The 18,476-nt window shown below is 35.7% G+C and overlaps 1 protein-coding gene across 5 annotated transcripts in view; it reads left to right on the forward strand.

Moving 5' to 3' along the window:
• Positions 1–18,476, forward strand: part of CEP350 (centrosomal protein 350) — a 150,193-nt gene that overhangs the window by 93,496 nt on the left and 38,221 nt on the right. For all 5 annotated transcript variants that reach the window (XM_013064217.2, XM_045074331.1, XM_045074330.1 and 2 more), the window contains 3 exons: positions 6,514–6,660; positions 9,669–9,826; positions 15,865–16,064. In XM_013064217.2, coding sequence (XP_012919671.1) covers positions 6,514–6,660; positions 9,669–9,826; positions 15,865–16,064 — 505 coding nt within the window. The remainder of the gene's footprint in view (positions 1–6,513; positions 6,661–9,668; positions 9,827–15,864; positions 16,065–18,476) is intronic.

The following is an 18,476-nucleotide window of genomic DNA, read 5'->3' on the forward strand; positions in this document are numbered from 1 at the left end:
GGACGCTGAGATCATGACCTGACCTGAAGGCAGAGGCTTAACCAGCTAAGCAACCCAGGTGTCCCTTGAAAGATATTTTTATTAGGCATAGAATTCTTTTCTTTCGGCATTTTAAAAGATATTTTCCATTGTCTACTAGTTTCCAGTGTGTTTATGGAGAGGTCAGTTGTCTTAATTTTTTTGAAGGCTGTTTTAAGATTTTTAAAAGTTTGTCGTAGATTTTTTTCAGATGTGCTTAGGTGTGATTTCTTTTCTACTCATACTGTTAGGATTTACTAAGCATCTTGAATTTGTTTGTTGTATTTAAGTTTTTGAAAACGATCTCTTCATGTGTTCTGCCTCACTCTCTGCTTTTCTTCAGAAACTTCAAGTAGAAATACGTTAGACCTTCTGACCATTTGCCATATTTCTCTACTGCTTTGTTTTGGTTTTATATCACTCTCTAGAAACAAACAAAACCCCCACATGCTCTCAATTTAGAGAGTTTCTGTTGATCTGTTTTCAAATTCATTAGTGGGTGTATTCTGCTCTGTCATGTGTCTTGTTAGTCATCCAGTTCTTAATGTGTTTTTTTGTTCTATAATATCTCTTTTCTTCTTCTTGATAGCTTTTTAAAAGATTTTATTTATTTTTAGAGAGCGTGAGAGTTGGGGGGAGGGGCAGAGGGAGATCTCTCTTTAGCAGACTGCACTGAGTGTGGAGCCCAATGCAGAGCTTGATCTCGGGATCTGACCTGAGCCGAAACCAAGTGTCTGCACAGTTAACTGACTGAGCCACCTAGGCACTCCATCTTTTTTATAGATTTTAATTCTCTGTTTACTTCAGTATTTCTGCTCTGGTGTTTTGTTTTGTTTTGTTTTTAGGATTTTAATTTATTTATTTGACAGAAAGAGATCACATGCAGGCAAGGAGGCAGGCAGAGAGAGAGGGGGAAGCAGGCTCCCTGCTGAGCAGAGAGTCTGATGTGGGACTTGATCCCAGGACCCTGAGATCGTGACCTGAGCTGAAGGCAGAGGCTTTACCCCACTGCCAGCCAAGTGCCCCTCTGTTTTTTCCCATATTTTTTGATCACATTATTCATAGTCATTTTAGCTTTCTTGTCTGTTAGCTAGATATTTGGACATCTGTGTGTTTGCTCCTATTTTCTCTCTGTATTTTCTGTTATCATATGATTCTTTTTCTTTGCATGCCTAATAGTTTTTATCTTCATTTTTTAAATTTAAATTCTAGTTAGTAGCATACAGTGCAGTATTGGTTTCAGGAGGAAAGTGATTCATCAAGACTTACGTATAATAATACCCAATGCTCAGCACAAGTGCCCTCCTTCATAGCTATCACCCATCTAGCCCGCCCCACCCACCTCCCTCCATCAGCCCTCAGTTTTGTTTTTTTTAAGATTTTTATTTACTTATTTTTATTTACTTATTTACTTATTAGGCAAAGAGGCAGGCAGAGAGAGAGAGAGGAGGAAGCAGGCTCCCTGCTGAGCAGAGAGCCAGATGTGGGGCTCGATCCCAGAACCCTGGGATCATGACCCGAGCTGAAGGCAGAGGCTTCAACCCACTGAGCCACCCAGGTGCCCCCAGCCCTCAGTTTGTTCTCTATTATTAAGAATCTCTTAAGAGTGGGCACCTGGGTGGTTCAGTGGGTTAAAACCCTGCCTTCGGCTCAGGTCATGATCCCAGGGTCTTGGGATTGAGCCCCACATCAGACTCTCTGCTGAGCATGGAGCCTGCTTCCCCCTCTCTCTCTCTGCCTGCCTCTCTACCTGTTTGTGATCTCTGTCAAATAAATAAATAAAATCTTAAAAAAAAAAAAACCAAAAGAATCTCTAAAGAGTAATTTTTTATTAAATGCTGGTTACTATATAAATAACTGCACAGGCTCTAGGTGATGTTATCTCCCCCCAGAGAGAACTTGTTTTTTCTTCTGCTGTGCAGTTAGAGTGCTCAGCGGTTCACTTAAATCCATTCAGGAACTAAGCTGGATTAGTATTGGGTTGCAGAGTTGGTAGGCCTCAGTCTCCTCCTGCTTCTCATCGACCCTAGGTTATAATCTTCCAGGAATTTCAGTTGAAAGCCAGGTAAACCAGCATGAAAGACTGTGGGGATATCTCCTTTGCTGCTGAGAGGTTTCTGGTATGTAGCTCCTTAGCCTTCTTCTTCTTTTTTTTTTTTTTTTTTTTTAAAGATTTTATTTATTTGTCAGAGAGAGAGGGAGAGAGAGCGAGCACAGGCAGACAGAATGGCAGGCAGAGACAGAGGGAGAAGCAGGCTCCCCACTGAGCAAGGAGCCCGATGCAGGACTCGATCCCAGGACGCCAGGATCATGACCTGAGCCGAAGGCAGCTGCTTAACCAACTGAGCCACCCAGGCGTCCCGGTCCTTAGCCTTCTGTCTGTGCTGCTTAAGAACAGGCAAATGGTTTGAGGGGGAGACTGAGTTGGAAGTTTTTTAAGTCTCCAGTTTTGTCACCTAAGGTCTGTGTACCTGTAGGAGTGGTGACTGGTGTAACCACTTTGGAGCAGTTTGACTGTATCTGGTCATGTTGACAACACATACAGTCTGTGAGTCCGCAGTTCTGTGTCTTTGTATATAGTTGAGAAGTCCTCACACATACGCAGGGGAAAATGGAAACAGCTTAATCCTTTCATTAAGAGAATAGATAAAACAAAGCATATTCCTACAAGCAAGTACAACACTGCAGGAAATGAATGCATTACATATCAGCACTGTTCAACAGAGATTTCTGAAATGATTAACGTTCTGTATTTTTGCTCTCCAATACAGTAGTGATGAGTCGCATATAGTTTTTGATACTTAAAACATGGCTAGTGCAACTGAGAAACTGAAATTTTAATTTATTTACTTTTAATTTATATGACTGTGGAGCTGTGACTATCGTATTGAATAGTTACAGCAGTAGATCTTTATCAAAAATCGTAATACTGGTGGGCGCCTGGGTGGCTCTGTGGGTTAAGCCGCTGCCTTCGCCTCGGGTCATGATCTCAGGGTCCTGGGATCGAGTCCCACATTGGGCTCTCTGCTCAGCAGGGAGCCTGCTTCCTTCTCTCTCTCTCTGCCTGCCTCTCAGTGTACTTGTGATTTCTCTCTGTCAAATAAATAAAATCTTTAAAAAAAAAATCATAATACTGGTTTTTATAGAAAAGCAAGATGCAAAAGAATACAGTATGATACCATTCTCATAAATTATTTTTAAAGATTTATTTCTTTATTTTAGAGAGAGAGAGTGAACAAGCATGTGAGCTGGGGAGGGGACAGGAGTAAGGATAGAGGGAGAGAGAGAGAGAGAATCCTCAAGGAGGCTCCCTGCTGAGCAGAGTCTGATGTGGGGCTCGATCCCAGGATAATGAGATCATGACCTGAGCCAAAATCAAGAGTTGGCCACCCTTGGGCGCCTGGGTGGCTCAGTGGGTTAAGCTGCTGTCTTCGGCTCAGGTCATGATCTCAGGGTCCTGGGATCGAGTCCCACATCGGGCTCTCTGCTCAGCAGGGGGACTGCTTCCCTTCCTCTCTATCTGCCTGCCTCTGTCTGCTTGTGTTCTCTGTCTGTCAAATAAATAAATAAAATCTTAAAAAAAAAAAAAAAAAGAGTTGGCCATCCAACCAGCCAAGCCACCCAGATACCCCTGTAGTACTTCAGAATATTTTTTAAAATAAGTGTGCAAAAACCACTCTGATCTAACTATCTACCCCTGGGAAGTGACCCTGCAGAAATAAAAGCACCAGCGTGGAAGGATGTATTTACTAAGATATTTACTGCAGTTGTATCATAAGAATTATTTTGACTAGTAGTGAGATTCTGTAACCACTTTGGCCACATGTCTTTGCCCAGCTGTATCCAAAACAACAAAGAACATATTTGCCTATGTCGTATTCTTTTTTGTTTTTTTTTTGAAATAAATTTCACATAACATAAAATAACCATTTTAAAGTATAATCCATGTACACCCCTAACCGTTTTAAAGTGAACAGTTTGTATAACCTTAAAGCTTATTCTGAAAAGAAAAGCAAACATCTTTCCTCAAGAATCCCCGTAAAATAGTTTCTTTTCTAGGCTTGGATTGGGTGGATTTATACATTAATTTGGTTCAGAAACTCAGGCCCAAGCTAATAGCAGCTTTTCAAAATGTGCTTTGTGAAGCTCTGGGGTCACGAAGGTAAAAACTGTTTTCCTAATAGTGGGGTATGAATTTGCCCTTTTCATGTTTGACATTTGTACTAAGTGGTACAAAAACAATGGTTGGGGGGGCACCTGTGTGGCTCAGGGGGTTAAGCCTCTGCCTTCGGCTCAGGTCATGATCTCAGGTTCTGGGATCAAGTCCCACATCGGGCTCTGCTCAGCAGAGAGCCTGCTTTCCTCTCTCTCTGCCTGCATCTCTGCCTACTTGTGATCTCTGTCTGTCAAATGAATAAACAAAATTAAAAAAAAAAAAATGGTGGGTAAAACTGCCAGTGCCTTAGTACAAATCAGGGCAGTGGTCCCAAACTATACTAGTAATCATCATATTTTTCAGTGCCACACACAGTGAAACAAACAAAAAGCACTAGTTTCACTGAAGAATGTCTTGATAAGTAGTAAAAATTACTAATTTTGCTGAGTGTTGACCTTTGAGTACTTTCATTGTCATACTCTGTAGGACATAGGAAGCCCACGAATAGGCACTTTCACCAGAAAACCAGAGGACCGTGATTAACTCAAGGAAAGGCCTTTGTGCAGTTGAGTTGCAAGCTGACCTAACCATTTTTTTCATGGAATATCATTTTTCCTTGAAAGAATTATTCAGAGACAAACTATTCGTATATACTTGACAGTCATTTTCTCAAAAATGAACAAATTGTCCCTGTTACTTTATAGAAAACAGCTGTAACAGTATTTGTTGCCAGTGACAAAATTTAGACTTTCAAGTCAAAATTTTGGAAAATTTCTGTCCAACACCTAAAGCTAAAGAACTTTTTTTTTTTGAGATCTCTGGTGATGTGAAAGAATGTGATTTTTTTTATACTGTATAATGAAATATGTCAACATCAGTGAACTGACACTTTCCAAATGGCCGATGCATGATGTTTCAAAAAATCAAGCCAGATAATAGATTTGCAAAAATCTAAATACTAATTCTTTTGGAAGATAGTTATTTTCTTTAAAAGCATACAATGCCATTGTATTCTCATGAGAGAGTGAACAAAGGCAAATAGTGTCTTAGTATTATAAAGATTATTTGACTCTGAGAAACCCCTGAAAGGACCTTGGGAATCCTATAGTGTCCAGGGTCCACTCTTCAAGAACTGCTGCTCTAGAGAAAATCATACATGTGCTGAGACCAAAACTATAAGGTTGTTCATTGTAGCATTGTTTGGAATAATGAATGACAACTTTATCCACACATAGGGGTAATGGATACATGAAATGTTATATGCCTCTAATGTGCAACAGTTAGATGTAAGTCAACACAGAGAGGTATCAAAAACAATGTCCAGTAAATAAGGCAAGGTTGAAAATATATGTGTGTGATATTATTTATAAAATACTAAAAACATATGAACCAAACAATGTGTTTTTTTCAGGTTAAGTACAAATAACTGTAGAGGAATTTTAAAAGAATGTGCTGGAAGGATATATACCATGGTAGTGATTACCTCTGAGGATATGAGATTCCATATTGGTTTTATCTGTAATGTTTTATTTCTTCACAAAATAAAAACTAGAATAAAATATGACAGAGTATTAACAATTGTTGTACTAGTATGAGATTTTAGAAATTAGGTACTTTTGTGCACTTCTCTGCATTTTCAAATAGTTTATAAAAATATAAAACATGACTAAAATATAAGTCGCTAATTTTTACTGTCTTTATTAAGCTTACATTATTGATAGGAACACAGATTAAAATAAATTTATGGAAAAAGAGGACAGTCTCTTAAATTTTAACAATTATTAACTGTGAAGTATATCATCTTTTGCTTAATAAGTGACAGAAAACTTAGCTATACCCTGTGTGGAGAGACTTTGGTGCAGTATAGTCTTAAATGTTTCTGGTGGAGACCGTTCTTTTTTTAAAGCAATCTTTAAGTGATTTTAAGGGCCATAATAGGGTTTATCCTCTTTGATTTGTTCATCTAACCAGTAATAATTGTTACATTAACTACTTGTTATGCAACTGTTAAATAAGTGTGAAGACCAAGTAGCACTATGGAAAAATGTGAAAAATATGAAGTATCTTAAGTTTAAAAAGGGGATAGAAAATTATCAGTCTGTTGTAATTATAATTATTTAAATTAAGGGATCATGTTAAATTATTTTAACATGTTGGGGTTATGAGACTTTCCTCCTTCAGTACTTCAGAATTTTTTGATACTATTTTACTATTTTACATACTTTATGGTTTGTTTGTTTGTTTGTTTTGATGTATGTGATGATTGGGCTTTCTTAAAATGCTACCGTGGAACTTGTATCCTCCAAATTTCAGCCACTCTCCTATTCTTTAAACCTTAGGCAGAAATTAAACGTCTTCAAGAAGCCAATAAGGCAGCTCGGAAGGAAAGACAACTGATTCTGAAACAGCAGGAGGAGATAGAGAGGATCCGACAGACCACCATAAAGTTACAGGAGAAGTTAAAGTCGGCAGGAGAGAATAAATTGGTAAATTACACAAAATCACTATTCGTTTTCTGCCTCATGTTGCTTGCTAATGCCTAATTCTGCCTCACTTTCTCATCTGATGGATATGTTCATCCCAGGACTGTGATAGTTGATAGGTGAACTAGAATAAAGTTCTATGTATGTGCCTTTATGTATAGTGAGAGCTTTTATTTTTTTTCCCACAGAATATTCAAGTTTTGAAAGGGACACATGGTTCATATAATAGTTGAAAAAGTGTTTTCCGTTTATAAACTCATTTGGGACAGAGAGCCTTGTTCTTGCTTGTCAATCCAGATATATTCCTGATAATTAATGAGAGGGACTGTTTTTGCTTTTGATATTTAATTTTAGCCATATAGTATTAATATAATGATATAAGAGTCAAAGGAGGTATTCAGATAAAAGCAAAATTTGGATCTATTCTGAGATACTGTGAAGTGTCAGTGTAGTGTTAGAGAACCCACACTGGATAGTTGTATAGTTAAATAAATCTTGGCATTTTCTGCCTTGATTTTTAAAATACAACTTAAATTTTGAAACAATCTCAAATTTATAGAAGATTTCCAACACTGTACAAAGAACTCTATCTTCTGAGTTGAGAGTGTGACAGTTTTCCAGTTGTCACAATAATGTGCTTTTATCAGAAGGTAAGTTCACAATCACATATTGCATTTAGTTCTCGTATCTCTCTAGTCTCCTTCAGTCTGGAAAAGTTACTTGACTCTCATGATCTTGATACTTTGGAAGATTGGATGCCAGCTATTTTGTAGAATGTTTGTCAACTTGGATTTGTATGATATTTCCTCATCATTAAGTTCAGATTGTGCATTTTAGCTGGAATATCACGGACGTGATATTATATTCTCACTGCATTCAATCAGGTGGTGCCCTATTTTGATTTATCCCATTACTGATGATGTAAATAATAATTTTTTTTTTATTCTTTGTAAATAATAATTACTTTGCATGAGTTATTTTGGGACTACATATGTAAGTTTCTATTCTTCATTAAACTTACTCTTATTTATGTTAGTATGGACTCATAGATTCCTGTTTTATTTAGTGTTAAATCTGTTACTATCATTTTTTTGGTGCTCGCTTTGTCCCAAGTCAGACCATTAGGAGCCTTTTCAAGTTTCTGTGTGCTTTTGACATGTCTCCGTCAGTCTTTGAGGAATTTCCATGTTTTCTGCAAAAAGACATTTCAGGATCATCTTGTACCTTCCCTGCCGGAGACTTGGAATCAGCTGTTCTGTAAGGAGAAAAGTTATTCAGAAACCAAGATCAGGTGCTAAGCACGCTCATTACTCTTAGGGTTTTGGTCCTTCTAAGAGCAACAAATGTAGACAATATATATGTTTATGTAGATGTAATAAAAAATTCATTTTGCATTACGTTTATTTCTATATGTACATATACGTACAGTATATAATATTATGAGTTCATACCCATTCTTCCAGTTCCAATCCAGCACCATAAGTTCCATTCTCGTTTTCTCTCCTTTTTTTATTAAGTTCAATTAGCAAACATATAGTACATTATTAGTTTTTTATGTAGTGTTCAGTGATTCGCTAGTTGTGTATAACACCCAGTGCTCATCAGATCATGTGCCCTCCTTAATACCTGTTCCCCAGTTACCCCATCCCCCCAGCCCCTCGTTTTCTCTTTTTTGAAACTTCCTTCTCTGATAGACAACTGGTTACCATCTCGCTTAATATAGATAATGATTTGATCATTCTTCTGTGTAACCCATCTCCCATAACCACTGCCACCCCTTTCCTCATGTGGATATCCTCACCGCCCCTGGTTTCTGATTCCCAAGTCAAGCTATTCCGCCATCTCCTTTCCCTTTTTCAGTACTCCTTACCCTTTCTGTACTCTCTGGGAATGCCACCTCACTCTGTTTGGACTTGGGACATGCCATATAGAACCACTCCCCTGCGGACATCCTCATTGTTCCCCTCCTGTACTAGATGCCCTTTTCATCTCATTCCAGTGGGAACACACCACTTTTGGTCCCCTTGTCCACCTCTGCCTTTGCCTGGACCCCTCCCTTGCTCTGTTCCATCTAATGCCTTTAGGATTGAATCATTTAGGAGGCAGAAAGGGAAGGAGAAGACCTCTGCTATTGTATTGTTCACAAAATAAAAATGGTCATGATTGTCCCTACTCATCTTCCTGAAAAGTTATGAGACTAAATGACTATTTGTGGGAAAGACAAGTGTTAATGTTAAGCAGTAACATTAAGCATTTAATGTTATTTTTTGCTCATGAGAAACAATGTGGCAATTAAACCAATAGTTCTGAATGTTTTCATTATAAACCTTTTAACTTGAGAAAATACTACTTTCCCCATTAGAATTGGGAAGAAAAAAGATCCATCCCTCAATATTATTTAAATAAGTTTATGTGTTCCCTTCATTCTTGTATCTGTACGTGTGTGTGTGTGTGTGTGTGTGTGTGTATGGTGTTTATACTCCTTTTGAGTGGTTCAATTTAAAAGATATTAGGATAGTCAAATACTAGATTGCTAGTAGCAGAAGATTTTTTTTAATTTTTTTTCAGTCTTTTAAACAAATTATACTTTGAGGGGACATCTGGGTGGCTCAGTCAGTAAAATGTCTGCCTTTGGCTTGGGTGGTGATCCTGGCATCCTGGGATCAAGCCCTGAGTCAGGTTCCCTGCTCAGCAGGGGGTCTGCTTCTCCCGCTCCCTTTGCTCCCCGCCCCCTGCATATGTTCTCTCTCTCTCAAATAAATAAAATAAAAAAAGAAATGATAACTTTGGGGTTATATATAAATATATGTAATCTATATTTAACAAAATCTGTATTTTAGCCATTTTTAAATGTGTGATATAATTTTATCTTTTAAGTAATTACTTAATTGCAGCTGTTTTACAAATATGGTCTTGAGGATAAACTTAATTTTGAAACAACAATGTTTAAAGTTATTTTGAGATCTTAAATTCCAGTAAAATTATAAAATTTTGCCCTCTTTTATTTGCAGGACTCTCATAGTGATGATGATACAAAGGATAATAAGGCAACCAGTCCTGGCCCAACTGACTTGGAGACCCGTAGTCCTTCCCCCATTTCAATTTCCAGCAGTGAAACTAGCAGCATTATGCAGAAATTGAAAAAAATGAGAAGCCGCATGGATGAAAAGTAATTTTTTTAATAAATATCTACTGTTCATGTTGAAAATGATAGCAACAAATATTTTTAATGTACTTCATTAGATTAGACTGATACAATGTAATATTTTATGAATTCCGTAGCATTTTAGCAGAATTGTTAAATCAACTTGGAAGTCATTTAACTATAGATCTTACTATAAAACAAATTTTCTTGTTTTTAATACAGTCAGGTTTCTTACTTTAAAAACCAACATAGTAATGGCACATATACCCAAGACAATGTTTCCATCTTTCTTTTATTAAAAGCTAAAGTAAGTGTAAAATTCATACCTTCTCTGAAATCTGAGAATATGTCTACTGACTTGGGGAAACAATTAATGGTATATCCTGAGATATCATCTTGTGGCTCTCTGACCACTCTCAATCTGAGGTGAAATAGAAGTTTTAATTTATAAGTAGGTGTGGATTGCTCATTTGAAACCAGAAAAACTGAAATTCTTCTAGGATGTTAAATGATTTGGCGGCCAACCATTCTTCTAAAACATTTCTAAGTATTATTTTTTTAGAGGCTCCTTTAAAGAAAGCTACTTCTACTTAAATGTAGCTCAGTTTTATGTCAATGTTGACCATATAAAGTTACATTTATGTGAGAGTTTACTCTTCTGAGTATACATTTTATTAAATATGCTTGTGAAGTATCTGCTCGTGAATCCTATCCTTGACTTTATAACCATTACCTTCTTTAAATATGAAAGACCCATTAAAAAAATGGGGGGTTATGTGCTATGGTGAGTGCTGTGAAATGTGTAAGCCTGATGAGTCACAGACCTGTACGTCTGGGGCAAATGATACATTATATGTTAATGAAAAAATTTTTTAAATTAAAAAAATTTTTTGAAGATTTTACTTATGTATTTGACAGAGAGACACAGCAAGAGAGGGAAAATAAGCAGGGGAGTGGGAGTGGGAAAAAGCAGGTTTTCTGCTGAACGGGGAGCTGGATGCGGGCTCGATCCCAGGACGCTGGGATCATGACTGCAGCTGAAGGCAGATGCTTAATGACTGAGCCATCCAGGCGCCCCTAGAAAGAAAACCATTAAAATTTTTTGTTGACTGCTATTTTATTTTGTTAACGGTTTGAACCCCAGATGTAGCTTGATATCCTTTGTCACACATTACCATGTTTAATAATGCTCTCTATTTATGTGACATTAACCTATGGTTTAATTAGTTTCTGAACAGTCAAGCAGTTGTAAATCAGGCCTTACTTACTATAGGTACAGTGTTATACATTGGCCCTTCATTGCTTAGTTAAATTGCATTTCATGACTTTAAAATACCTAAATTGGTTATGAAAATAAGTTTTAAAGAATAAATACAAATTTTTAAAATAAATATAAGGGGGCAAAACCAAATATTTATAAACATGTAAATAATGCCTTTTGGATGATTTCATGGGATAAACTAAATAAGGCTTTTTCATATAGGAATTTATTGAAATGTAGACTAAAGATGCTTTCTTCCTTTTCTGATAAAATTTCCCATTAGTCTGTATAGGCATACTGTTTTGCTTCATGGATGTTTGAATTCAGAATAATCTCTTGTGAATTTTTATAACTGACTTGACATTTTATATATGCCTCCAAATGTCTCTGAATGGTAAATATTGGAGGAAAGACCACTTCAAGGGTAATTTCTTTGTTGATCCCTTGCTCATCAAGTAAGGTCTTCATTGCTGGTCTTTATGATAATCTGGTAATTTTAATCACATTTGTAGAAGAAACTGCCAATCTTAAATCTGTTTATGAGATGAGTCAGTTTATGTGGTGCTTATTTCAGATTTGGTTAAAGCTTTAAAAGTTCTAAATAACAAATTGACTTACATTTATTGATTTTGTTCCAACTTTTATTAATTATTTTCTCAGAATCTGAAACATTAAACACATGGAATTTTTGTATTATTGTTCTGCCTTCCTTTGTCAGCTACTACAGGAACCATTTGAGCAATTTATCAAAGAAATGGCCTTTGAAGTATTCAGTCACTTGATTTGTTGTTTGAAGCAATGCAGTTGTGTCTGTGGCTTGGGATGGGGTGGGGACAGCAGTGGCAAAGGAATTATTTTTAATGTTTTATGATGGTGCTGAAATTTGAGGATAAACTGGAGTATTTTTCAAAATTAGCGATGCGCTATAGAGTATTGTTACTTGATACTTTTTAATGTCTAGAACAAAACATTGTGAAAACTGGTTTTTAAATACCGTTCAGATCACCAAAACTTTACAATTAGATTTCCTCCAATTATATTGGAATGTCAGTAAATAAATGTCAGTCAATAGAGTGAGTTAATTTTATAGTCATTTGCTACAGTAGACACTTAAAAACAAAATCATTTGAACCTTTGATAGTAGACACTATTATTTGTTGTGTAGATTTGCAAAAGCAGTCTTCCAAGAGATTACTACTTTATTGATAGAAAACGCCTGTCAGAAAGCAGTCCTCCCTCAGGAAGGTTAGCTAACTTTTGGGAAGAACTTTTTCATTGTATGTTATTGCTTATTGTTAACCCTCTGAACTCTAATTCTGTGACAAATATTTTTCTGAAACTATCAAACTTTTCTTGGCTACAGTGAAAGATTTCCTTTTTTAATGTTTCATTGAAATAGCGATGCCTTTGTTAAAGTTTGTATTTCTGATATGTGGCTTTTCCTGACCTTTTTATTGGTCTGACATATATAAATAATTTCCATTTCTCATTGTAGTGAAAAGCAAAAGAAATTGAAGTTTTGGGGTGCCTGGGTGGCTCAGTCATTAAGCGTCTGCCTTTGGCTCAGGTTGTGATCCGGGGGTCCTGGGATCAAGCCCCCGCATCAGGCTCCCTGCTAAGTAGGAAGCCTGCTTCTCCCTCTCCCACTCCCCCTGCTTGTGGTCCCTCTCTCGCTGTGTCTCAGTCAAATAAATAAATAAAATCTTTAAAAGAAAAGAAGTTTAAGTTGTGAAAAAGATTAGTCATAATTAATATATATTTGCAAAAGCCATAGACTGAATAGCCCTATCTTTTTGGTACTGTTGATAAATGAAATCTGAATTTTGTTTATTATGGTGAGGGGCATTATTTACAATATAAGTGCATTTTTTATAATCCTGAAACATGTATTCATTAACAAAACACTGTGCAATTGACTTTTTCTGTTAATTTGCCAGTTCTGTTTCAAGAAAATATTTTACTGAGCTATTTTACTTAGCTATTTTTTGTTGTTGTTCATTTCTAACTTAGCTTTTGAATATGCTTAATCCTTACAAGTGAAAAATAAATGCTCAGTACTTGTTCTGGTAGAGAAAATTATTAGTCTCTATATTGGGCTGGATAAATTTAAATTGTAATTCTTTTTTTACAGTTTTTTCACATGTTCCAATACTATTCTACTTTTTGTACTAGGTCATGCATGCATTTAGCAGTTCTATACTTAAGAGGGTGGGTGATATTTGAATATTATGAATAGATTTTTTGGACCTTTTGCCAAGTACCTTTGTTTTTGTGTAATATTTTGATAATTAGCATCAAAATAAGTTTGTTATACAGTCATAAAGAATGGCAAGGAAGATTGCAGTGTCTTACTAAAATTTGGCAAAACTGTTTTTCCTTGAACTTCAGTGCTTAAAATCAAGGCAATCCAAATAAGAATGTGTATGTATGTGTGAGTGTGTGTATATAAGTAAATGAAGGGGAGGTGAAATATTCAGTTGTATATGGGGAAACAGACGTTGAAATAGTCTATGTATCTAAAGATACATGTTTAGGCAAGATTGTACCAACTTTTTAAAATCCAAATGAATAAATGGATTTATACCTAGATTTTCTCACTTCTTTGACATAATGATATTCCTTGCCCTTCCAAGGCAAAAAATGTTGCCTTGATCTACAGGTTATTGTTGTGTGCATGTGAACAGGAGCGTGCTCTGTCAAAGAGAACTAACCTTTCAAACTATTAGTAGACTTATTTATCCTCTCAAATATATATATACTTATATATATAAATAAATGATCGACTTACTATTTAAGAAGAAGAGAATTTTCTACTTATAACTTTTAGCATGTGAAATTTTCTTCTTTTAACCTTATGCTTGAGCTGTCCATAGCATGATTTTTTTTTAACCAGGAGTATTTATTATGACTAGCTTAGTTTATTCTTAATTATGCATTCTAATATTTTATAGACTGGATATTGTATTTCAATCTTATTAAAGTGGGCCTTTGTAAATATAAAGCAAGATACCTTTGGTAGGTCCTACGGGCAGTAAATTTCATGCTGTAGAGGTGAACAAGGTGTTTTTAACTCTAAATTTATTTTCTAAATTATTATTTTCAAGCTAGATCATGATGGTAAAGGCTAGGTAAAGCAAACATAGTGCTTTTTATTTAACTTAAGACTTAAAATATATGACCAGGTGTGGATATAGAAATCATTTGCTCAGGATGATATACATGTATAGAATTGCGGATGTACTAGGTTCACAGCCGTAATTGTTATAGTCTATGTTAGAGCTTATGGGAAAGCTTATTTAGCTCCATACTGTACTTCTCATAACTTTACTCACATACAAGTAAATCTGCCTGAAACTATAGATGATGGTTAAGCAACATCTGAGAAGAAAGGCATGTTTATTCAGAAATCGTCGGTAAGATCTATAGTCATACATGTTTTATATGTCACGTAGAGCATAACACTCGCTTTAACTGAGTAGCGTATAATGTTATTCAGGAAGCGTATTAAAAGTTCTCCACTCAGCCCTTTTGCTTTCCCTTTCTCATTCTTTCTGCCTCTTGATCTCTTGGTTTTAAAATCTTCCTCCTTATTTTGTAGACACTGCTCTCCTGTTCACTACTTCTTCTCTGTCTTTACGTCTCATCACTGGGCCTCTCTCAGTGTCTGTTTTCCCAACCTTCATCCCAAATTCCAGCTGTATATCTACAACCAGTTGGTCAGGTAACTGCACCTTTTTCAGTGCACTCTTTGATAGAGCATGCTCTGTTCTTTTTGTTTGTTTTGATTGCTTTTCTTCTTTTTTTTTTTCTTAACAACCTGGGGCCTCTTGTCAAATGTCCCATAGATTATCTTTGTTTCCACGTTAATTTGATATGCTGATTGTTCAAGAAGTGGAATGACAGTTTTTGTGCTTTTTATTAAGTGTTTGTTGGATGTGTGAATGCATTTTTGTTGATTAGCCACCAGTACAGATCTAAGACCAGTAATAGGAGCAGCCCACCTTTTAATTAGCTTTGGCATCTATAAATGAGGAGAGTTTAGTAGTAGCTTTTTAACTACTTAGATAACTGTTTCCTAAATCAGTAATTTCTCTTAACCCTTTGCAGCTGAGATACATTGGGCTATTTAATTTCAATGATTGGGCTACACTGAGAAATTTGAGGCATTTGTTGCATCCTCTTACCTAAGTAAATAATTAGTTATGTTTATATGCATAAGGCCTCTGACTGTGGTGCTCTCCGTAATTATCACCTCACATTGCATCCTCAGGCAGTGGGAACCAAAGAGTGGTGTAGTGATACCTGAAATAAAACTAGACTGAATTTGAAAGTAAAAGTCAGAAAGGGACATGAACATGTCTTTTTTGTTTGCTTGCTTATTTGGGGGCTTTGAGATTTGTTTTTCTTGTTGTTTTGGTCTTTGTTGTTTTGGGTTTGGATTTGTGTGTTTCTGGTCTGAACCTTCAGAATAAATTCCTTATATCTTCTGTTATGAAAAGAATCACCTATGAGAAGTGAATATGTAAGTTATGTTTTATCAGCCATGGCTGTCCAGATATTCTGAAGATTTTCTTTTCTGAATTTATCTTTATAAACAGTTACAAGTAAAACATAAATTCTTTTGTTTTCTGAATATGTTGACTCACCATCAAAGCTTCTGTTATTTCAAAGTTTTTCAAAGGAGTAGTATGAATGTCCTGTTTTTACACAGATTGTTCATAAGGCAATGAGTGGTAGAGCTCTCGGAGCGATTTCTGTCCATAGATTTGTTCTCTGACTGTTTTTCATGGTGTGACCATAGGTTTCTGACAAAACGAGAGCAAAAACTAATGCAACGGCGACAACATGCAGAGGAGCTGCTTGAGTGGAAGCGACGTTTGGATGCAGAGGAAGCAGAAATCCGTCAAATGGAAAAACAAGCTTTGGCTGCCTGGGACAAAGAATTAATAAAACCTAAAACTCCTAAGAAAGAACTTGAGGATGAGAGAACAGAACAGAAAGGTAATAAATACTAACTCTGTTCTAACTACAAACCAAAGCCTAAGATAACTGGGAGATTTACTTCATTATATTTTTTAAAAGGTGAATGATTAAGTGTGAAGAAAGTGATACAATTGCAAATGCCACCAACATTGCAAATATGAGAACATTGTGAATAACTAATATACTTGAAAACTTAGAAAAAATAGGTATATTCCATGAAATGGAAATGGCCATTTGCGTTTAACACATTCTAAAAAATCGATCATGTGGTGCAAATTACTTAAACAGATTAAAGGAGAAAAATTACAAGACATCTCAATAGATTTGGAAAAGGACTTGATAAAATCTAAAAAGCATTTGTAATAAAACAAATTTTAGATAAAGTAGCAATGGAAGGGAACTTTGTTTACCTGATCTAGGATATCTATAAACAAAAATGGAAAACCAAACCTCCAAGGTACCATACTTAATGATAAAACATAGAAAACTTTCCCTTTGAATTTGGAAATAAGACAAAGATGTTTTTATTTTTACCTAAGGAGTGAAAGGAAGAAGCAAAACTCATTATTACAGATGTTAAAGCTGTGCATATAGAAAATCCAGCATTTACATGTCAGTTATTAGAATTAACAAGTGAGTTTAGCATGGTTGCTGGATATAAAATTTATAAACAAAATTCAATTACAAGTCTATAGAGCAGCAGAAATTAGTTAGAAAATCTGATTTTTTTTTTAAAAGATTTTATTTATTTATTTGAACAACAGAGATCACAAGTAGGCAGAGAGGCAGGCAGAGAGAGAGGAGGAAGTAGGCGCCCCACTGAACAAAGAGCCTGATGCGGGGCTCGATCCCATGACCCCGGGGTCATGACCTGAGCTGAAGACAGAGGCCTTAACCCACTGAGCCACCCAGGCACCCCAGAAAATCTGATTTTTAAAAGAGATATTATTTATCATAGAAATAAAAAATGTGAAGTATTAGGGATAAACTTAAAAATATATAAGATCTTTATGGAGAAAACTTTAGAATTTATTAGGAGACATTAGAGAAGACCAAAATATATAGGAAGCTTTTCCATACTCACAGAATCAGTGTCATAAAGATGTTAATTCTGCCTGAATTTATTTATAGATTCAAGACAGTTTATGTCAGAAACTCAGCAAGAGTTCTTCATAAGTTTGACAAGTTCATTTTAAAATTTATATGAAAGAACAAAGGACCAAAAAGCAAAGACACTGCTAATGGAGAACTTATTTTACTATATATCAAAACTTGTAAAAGTATATAATTAAAACAATCATTTGCACAGAGATAGACAAATAGACTATGAAACAGCCCAGAAAAAGACTCTTGCATATATGGAAAGTTGGCTTCCAACACAGGTAACTTTGATGAACAGTGATGAAAGAGACTTTCATAAATTTTGGAGACAGGGAAAAATGAATTGGATCCCTAGATTGACAGTTTAGAAAGACTCAGCTAAGGGACACCTGGGTGGCTTAGTGGGTTAAAGCTTCTGCCCTCGACTCAGCTCATGATCCCAGGGTCCTGGGATCGAGCCCCGCATCAGGCTCTCTGCTCAGCAGGGAGCCTGCTTCCTCCTCTCTCTCTGCCTGCCTCTCTGCTACTTGTGATCTCTGTCTGTCAAATAAATAAAATCTTTTTAAAAAAAGAAAAGAAAAAAGACTCAGCTAAAAGTTTTTTTTTTTGTTGTTGTTGTTGTTGTTGTTTTTAAAAAGGCTTAAATCTAAAAATTAGAATTAAGGAACTTTTTAGAGGACCATGTAAGAGAATATCTACATGATATAAAGGGGAGGGAAAGATCTCTTTAATGTGTTATACAAAGCAAAACCATAAAGAGGAAGACCAATAATTTGACTTCAATAAATTAAGAATTTCTGTTCATTAATACACCATAAAAAAAGTAAAACAACAAAATAAAAAGATATTTGCAACACATATGACTGGCAAAGGAGTAGTGTAAGAATATGCAAGCAACTCCTATGAATCAAAAATAAAATGACATTTTAAAAAATGGGCAAAAGAGCAGATAATTCACAAATGAAGAAGTCCAAATTATCAATAAACATCTGAAAAGATGTTTAACTTTTTTAGTAATTAAGGTATTAAAATCACAAAGACATACTATTTGATACCTCTGTTCATTTCCTAGGGCTGCTGTAACAAATTACTACAAAATTTGATAGCTTAAAAAATGTTTTAGTCTCTCACTTTTGGAGGCCAGAAGTAACAACAGCAGATGTTGGCAGCACTGTGTACCATCTGAAGGTTCCAGGAAACAGTTCTTCCTTCTTTGAGCTTGTGATCTCATCATGAGATCCTTCCACTGTTTTTAAAAAGATTTTATTTATTTCAGAGAGAGAGAAAGAGAGAGAGAGTATGCATACACATAAGCATGTGAGCAGAAGG

Source organism: Mustela putorius, unplaced genomic scaffold, assembly GCF_011764305.1.
Source record: "Mustela putorius furo isolate JIRA1106 unplaced genomic scaffold, ASM1176430v1.1 tig00537335_pilon_pilon_pilon, whole genome shotgun sequence".
In the NCBI taxonomy this organism is placed as follows: Eukaryota; Metazoa; Chordata; class Mammalia; order Carnivora; family Mustelidae; genus Mustela; species Mustela putorius.